This window comes from Silurus meridionalis, chromosome 24, assembly GCF_014805685.1.
Source record: "Silurus meridionalis isolate SWU-2019-XX chromosome 24, ASM1480568v1, whole genome shotgun sequence".
Classification (NCBI taxonomy): domain Eukaryota; kingdom Metazoa; phylum Chordata; class Actinopteri; order Siluriformes; family Siluridae; genus Silurus; species Silurus meridionalis.
Window position 1 is genome coordinate 1,914,096 of NC_060907.1, and position 7,147 is coordinate 1,921,242.

General features: G+C 37.6%; 1 protein-coding gene across 2 annotated transcripts; it reads right to left on the reverse strand.

Moving 5' to 3' along the window:
* Positions 1-3,077: 3,077 nt before the first annotated feature.
* LOC124378392 lies at positions 3,078-7,066 on the reverse strand. 2 transcript variants are annotated; one of them, XM_046838059.1, is made up of 7 exons: positions 6,967-7,066; positions 6,466-6,780; positions 5,260-5,592; positions 4,891-4,929; positions 4,694-4,801; positions 4,543-4,586; positions 3,078-4,284 (listed from the first exon to the last, which is right to left on the reverse strand). In XM_046838059.1, the coding sequence occupies exons 1-7, from the start codon at positions 7,049-7,051 to the stop codon at positions 4,018-4,020; spliced, it is 1,191 nt and encodes a 396-aa protein (XP_046694015.1). In that variant the 5' UTR covers positions 7,052-7,066; the 3' UTR covers positions 3,078-4,017. The 2 variants fall into 2 exon arrangements, with proteins under 2 accessions (XP_046694015.1, XP_046694014.1); XM_046838058.1 differs by having other exon boundaries at positions 6,466-6,783.
* Positions 7,067-7,147: the final 81 nt, after the last annotated feature.

Genomic DNA, 7,147 nt, shown 5'->3' on the forward strand with positions numbered 1-7,147 from the left:
TCCTGGCACGAGATCGACGAATCAGAGCACGAGTGGATGTATCCGTGAGCTGATTGGCTGCGCATCATCGCATCCTATCCAAGCATCTTCCCTTGGTGTATCCTGCCACTCCGCCAGCCTCTCGTTCACGCTGTTACAACTGTGTCTCGCGTTTGTGAAAGTGTTCTGTGCGATAAACTTTTCTTAAGCCCTTACAATGCCTCCTAAGCGCTGTGCCGTTGTGAAAGATTCCTCTAGTGAGCCCAAGAGGAAGATGATGACCATCAGTGAAAATTCCCGGGGGGGGGGCAATCCTACTTCACGTTTTTTTACCTATCACGGGGGGCTCCGGTCCCCATTAACCGTGATAACCGAGGGATTACTGTAAATCTGTTCTTCATGCTAAGAGCTGATTTTTCAATTAAAAAAACAGTGGAACATTTGAAAATGTATTTATTTGTTTGGTCATACAGTTACATTACTAACTTTGTTTAATAGAAACAAAAGGATTGTGCATGTGTCCCTCTAAAACCCTAAAATAAATCCTACTTTTCATTACTGATGGTACTGTATTTATCATCCCTGAATTAGCAATCTAGCAGAAGGATGTGTTAAAGATCAATTCTGCACAAGGGATGGATCTGGGGAGGGATGTGAGGGATCTAAGGGTGGATGTGAGGGATCTGAGAGTGGATATAAGGGATCTGAGGGTGGATATAAGGGATCTGAGGGTGGATATAAGGGATCTGAGGGAGGATGTGATTAATCTGATGGTGGATGTGAGGAATCTGAGGGGGGATGTGAGGAATCTTCGGGAGGACGTGAGGTATCTGTCGGTGGATGTGAGGGATCTGAGGGTGGATGTGAGGGATCTGTGTGTGGATGTGAGGGATCTGAGGGAGGATGTGAGGGATCTGAGTGAGGATGTAAGGGATCTGAGTGAGGATGTGAGGGATCTGAGGGAGGATGTGAGGGATCTGAGGGAGGATGTGAGGGATCTGAGGAAGGATGTGAGGTATCTGTGGGTGGATGTGAAGGATCTGAGGGAGGATGTGAGGGATCTGAGGGTGGATGTGAGAGTTCTGTAAGTGACTATAAGGGATCTTCAGGTGGATATGAGGGATCCGCTGCTGCCTCTGTGATGTTGTTAGCACTACATATCTCTAGATCCAATTTCTCTGTAGTTTATTCCAGCTGAAAAAAATTATAACACAAAAAAAAAAGAAATTTAATAGAATGAGACAATAAATAATTCCAGAATAAACTAATAAACCTCAAATAAGAATTTTATAAGGCTAGGCATTATATCTACCCCAGAAGGAGAATCTGAAGTATCAGTGTGTATCTTAGTGTTGTTGTAAACAGAGTTCGCAGGAAGGTTATACTCTTTAATCTCCTCATAGTCTTCTGCAGTATGTTCAAGCTGGAGAAAATTAAATAAAATATATATAAAAAAGTATCTGTAGCACACTGAATGATCAGAGTCGTAACTATAACTCACCTGTCTGTTATTTAATTGATCTGCGTTAGAAGAGGAACCTGTGGAGAAGCGCAAAGGTAATATTCCGCTGCCTCAACAATAAACCCTCGGTACAATCTCCAATATGATTTGACTGGGAAGTAATCAGGGTTACCTTGTCTATTGTTTTTCCATTTAAGATAGAAGTAGATAGAGATACCACTAATCACAAAAACAGAAAGACTGATACGAGAATGATGGCCACTCTGAGATCTGGAGCTGCATGGGGAACAGCTACACACACACACACACACACACACACACACACACACACACACACACACACACACACACACAAATAAATAATTATAAAAAACTAAAACAAAAGCAAAAACATTTCTTAATGAACTTCTAGATTCACTTTACCTGTTGTTGTAAATGGAACTGGTAGCGTGGTGGACCTCCTCGATTTGTTGGCTGTTAATTTCATCTGTGATTTCATCAAGTGAAGAAGTGCATGTGGTACTTCTCTATATTTAAAACTTATATCTTAATAAAATAGTCATTATTTTGTATTTACAGGAAAGTCAGTGTAAATACTGAATTGCAATTTCCTGGAAATTCAGTTGTGATTTCAAAGCATTGAACAAACCAATTAGTTTGCGTTTGTCAGCTGAATCTAAATGAATGTGCTGCTTTTAAACACCTCTAACTATTCTATCATCCAGTTTCAGTTCCATCCAGAGCGAGATGGAGATTATACACATTTCCTCCTGACCTCACTGAGTCACATAGAGGAGTTGTGCATGTGGTGGAACTTCTACAGTGAATACGGATCGATGCACTAAATTAATTTGACAAACTGAAGAAAAAACCTTCGAATAAAAATGTAATATACAATCTTCTGCCATTAATTTATCCCTCTGTGGGATTCGGAGCGGCAGAATTGCAGATGTACTGAGACGTATATCAAATAAAGCAGATAAATAAAGCACCGTTTTGATCCGTTTGATCAGTTTTGTTCTGCAAACATCAACGACTGCTTTAAAGTGTCAATGCGAGGAGAAGACCGTGGTGGAAATCCACAGTTAGGTGTGCCACCATTTTAATGCTCTCTGCTTCACCTCAGGCTGTTCTTCAACTCCACATCATGCATCCTGTAACACCTCACCGGTTTAGCTCTGGATTCGAACTCCTATCATTTACAATAATAACAAAACAGCAGCAGCACACAAGCTAAATTTAGCCCTTACCTGGAGAGAATAGGAATGTTAAAGTCACGCTTTTCTTCAGCTGATGTCCACACGACTTCCTCACGCTACAATCTGGGTACAATTCTTTTCTCTGAACTAAATAGTGTTTTACTTTAACATCCCTTTTTCCATCCTTCCCCCTCTTTGTCTCTAGACTTCTACTTTTTACACTCATGCATATAAAATTCAAACAGCACATGTCATACCTTATATTATTATATATATATAATAGCTTTTATCATTTAAATCTTGCGGAAAAATAGAAATAAAACTGCAATGAAAACAATATTTATGTAACATAACAGCAAAATGAATGAAATTTATGCAGTACAATTTTTACAATAGAAAAATATATTTTTTATGATTTTTAGTTACTAGTATTTTTAGTGATAGATGGAGCATAAAAATTGAGATAGCGGAATCATAAAACTTCCATGTTTTATTGTCAGTTTTATGTGAAGCAGGTAAGCAGTTGTGCGACGCTGCTACAACTTCTCTAAGGTCGTGTTTTTAAACAATATGCTAATATTCTTGCTTTAGGATTTTTAAACACGTTGTAGAATATCCTGTACCATTCATGCAACATTTGTCATTTACTTTGATCAGACAGAAAACCACAACAAACTCGATTCTTCACCCACATCCTCTGACAATTCAAAAATTAGTGGATAAATAAGATGATAAATGAGAGTGATTAGTGTGTAAATAAGAGTATTTAGTTGCTGAGGGTTTAGTGGGTAAATCTGAGGTTTTAGTGGGTAAAACAAAGTGTTTATTGGGTAAATCAGAGGGTTTAGTGGGTAAACAGGAGGAGTTAGTGAGTAAACCGGAACGTTTAGGAGGGGTAAATGGGTATACCGAAGGGTTTATTAGGTAAATTGGAGCGGTTAGTGGGTAAACCACAGGGTTTAGTGGGTAAATCAGGGGTTAGTAGGTATACCGGAGGGTTTATTGGGTAAACAGGAGGGGTTAGTGGGTAAATCAGAGGGTTTAGTGGGTAAATCAGAGGAGTAAGTAGGTATACCAGAGGGTTTAGTGGGTAAATCAGAGGGGTAAGTGGGTATACCAGAGGGTTTATTGGGTAAATCGGAAGGGTTGGATTGTAAATCTGAGGGGTTAGAGGGTACATCAGAGGGGTTATTGAGTATACCGGAGGGTTTATTGGGTAAACCGGAGGGGTTGGTGGGTAAATCGGAGGGGTTAGATTATAAATCTGAGGGGCACATTAGAGGGGTTAGTGAGTATACCGGAGGGTTTATTGGGCAAACCGGAGGGGTTAGATTATAAATCTGAGGGGTTAAAGGGTAAATTGGAGGGGTTAGTGAACTAATCAGATAAGTTAGTGGGTAAATCGGAGGAGTTAATTGGTAAATTGGAGGGGGTACTTAAATAATTGCAGGGGTGAGTGGGTAAATCGTAGGAGTTTATTTCTATTTTAGGAAGTTCAGCCATGCTGTAAAAATCATCGGTGTTTGGAGATGAAGCTGCAGACATCTTTAGACAGGTGGGATGAGTTTGTGGATTTTGGGCCATGGCATAGACAGCAGCAACTAGTGTGTCTTTAGGTTCCTCATAATAGGCATAACAGGCATTCTAAAAGACAGAGAGAAAGAGAGAGAGAGAGAGACTTTTACATTATATTTTAATTTCATAATTTGTAAAGTAGTATGCAGTTGGGGAATTTATTATGGGCAATCAATCAATCAATTAATAAATCAATCAGTTTATCAGGTCAGATTTTCCATTTAATTTACAAAAATCCCTAAAAGAACAGTCGTTTTTTCCCATTGGAATTGTAAACTTTGCATTACACCAAATAAATGAGATGTTTCTCCTCTCTCTCCTACTGACCTCTTCGGTCACTGGGTTTCCTCCATCGACTGGCGAGGAATCTCCTACCAGCACAAAATTACATGTAGGAATCACCAAAAAGACCTCCAAAGACAATTTATATTATTTACATTGATATTTGAGTGATTTGTTTTCGTGTTTCAAATAATACCTTTCACCTTCCTGGAACATCGTTTGTAGAAGATCATCACAACTCCTATGATCAGCAGCAGAGCCACAATGACATACACAGTGATGAAGATGTTTGAAGATCCTGGAGCTACATGACACAGAAAGATGAAAACTGAAAGTTGAATCTGATCGTGAGACCAGTACATGGAAAGATGTTTGTAGAAAGTGATTTCTTACAGGGTGTGCTTGCAGGTTCTGTATGTTGTCCAGCAAGGTCTAAATAGAAAAACAGCACAAATGAATGAGGAAATGCTCAGTAACCACATGCTACATATGGAAGTGTATGTGTTTACTTCCTTTGGGTTACTGATTTTTTATTTTTTTTTTCAATCCTTTACTGATGCTCTCTACTCTCAGCCCTTATAATCATCTAACAATTTAAGTTATTTCTACTTTCCTAAACTAGACATTTAAACAACAGCAATTTTGAAGCAGTTACCTGAGAGAAAAAAAATTGGTTTCTTGTATCAGGAGCTTCATATCTTACTGTTTTATCTCAGGACTGATTTTTTGTTCATAAAAAAAATAATGAGACCAGATTCTTACCAGTTACGTGAAGTTGCATTTCACAGAAGATGGATGCATAGGAAGAATAATTATTTATCATTATTGTTATTCCACACAGATAAAGTCCTTCATCTTTCACCGTCACATTGCTGATGCTCACATTGATGACTCTGTCGCTAACGGAGACATGAATATCATACATCTCATGGTCTAAATTAGTGAATGTGATGGGGTAGATGCCCTGACTGGTCACTTTGTACACACTTTTTATGCCATCAAGGTTTTTTGGATAAGTACAGTTGAAGGTAACAACAGCTCCAGGATGAACTGTTCGTGACTCTTTATAATAGTGACCCGAAACAACTGCAAGCTCTAAGAAGAAAAGATAATATTAAATTCAGTCAACAGAGACGTAATAAAAATCAATTTGATCATGTTTTTTTGCATCTGTAAATATGCAATAAATAATTAAAATAATAATAATAAAAAATTGTGTTCACAAATGTGAACATGTACACAGGTTTTATAAACAAATTTACAAGATTAAAGTCATAACAATATAAAAATAAAAAGCTGGGTGCCACTGTTGTGATCATCATCCTCATAGTGTCGTGAGAAACCCTTTCTGACTGCACAAAAAAGCAATTTCCTCAATGTCTGACTGATTTTATATCTGTCTGAATTTCTCAAAATAATGCCACATGTTTTAAGCATGTAATCTTAGATATTTAATAATTTTCTTTATTATGTGGCACTAAAACTCCATTCAAGTCAAGTCAAGTTTATTTGTATAGCGCTTTTCACAACAGACATTGTCTCAAAGCAGCTTTACACAAATAAGTATCCATTGTATCCGTTTGTGATGGAAAATAAAAGAATATGTACCAGAGCTCGATTAAATCAAGTCAGTCTGAAACCAGACCAAAACCACATCAGTTTTTATAAGTTAAGGCTAAAATATCAGAATCTTCCCACTAAACCAAAAACTCAACCATCCTAGAGATGCCAGAAAATATTAACAAATACTTGAAAATATTACACAAACATATTTAAGCCATCACAGCGTCTGGCGTGCAAAACATCAGCCTGGCGTACAACATCAAAATGTTACTATAGAACTGATAATATATTCGAAAGTTTGGACATATTTGAAAGATCTGGAGCAAGAATTCAGAATTCAGTGGTGTGTGATATTCATTAAAATCATTCTAATAATAGGCCTAATTTTAAAATGCAGAATCTTACCTTTTATAACCAGTCTCACGATATACTTGTTTACTTTACTTTGGTTTTTCACTCCACATGTGTACGTTCCTTCATCCTCCATGCTTAAATTTCTAATCATCATGCTGTAAGTTTTGGTCGATGTGTCGTCCACTGCAAAGTATTTTCCTTCAAGATCGCATTTCTTTTCCTGACAATTGTTGTTCTGGCCATTCTGTCCTTCTAACTTACTGCAGGATTTTGTGTGATTGATGTACTGAGCATTATAACCAAAATTTATAATCACACTTCCTCCTTCATATCCAGTCACTGTTTGTTGTTTACAGCCAACTCGAGCTGCTGAATAATAAAAAGTCCTCTATTAGACTCTCCTGATCCTAATCATGTTATAAAACAGAGCACTTTTCTCTGTCATTTATGAAACCTAATCAGAATAATCATTTAAAACAGAAACAGGACTATTAACTGCATCTCAGACTTTTTCAGACTTATGAATTTGCTAGTAAAAGTAAAAGATCAGACCTGTAATCATGTACAAGGTGTAAATAAGTAGCAGGTTCATTTTCTTGTCCAGATGATCCATTACAGTCTTCAGTCCTGCAGTCATTCAGAGAGAGTGAAATGATTTCTGTGCTGCTGAATTGTGTCTCTCTCGCTTTCAGCACATGGTCTCGCTCTCATTATCCTAAAACTTCAATTCCTC

Bases quoted from the DNA above. Each gene is read 5' to 3' on its own strand.
- LOC124378392 (XM_046838058.1), bottom strand. From the start codon at position 7,051: ATGACTGCAGGACTGAAGACTGTAATGGATCATCTGGACAAGAAAATG. The intron at 6,784-6,966 runs GTCTGATCTTTT...TTTATTATTCAG, and splicing joins CACCTTGTACATGATTACAG to CAGCTCGAGTTGGCTGTAAA. The intron at 4,587-4,693 runs GTATTATTTGAA...TTGTGCTGGTAG, and splicing joins ATGTTCCAGGAAGGTGAAAG to GAGATTCCTCGCCAGTCGAT.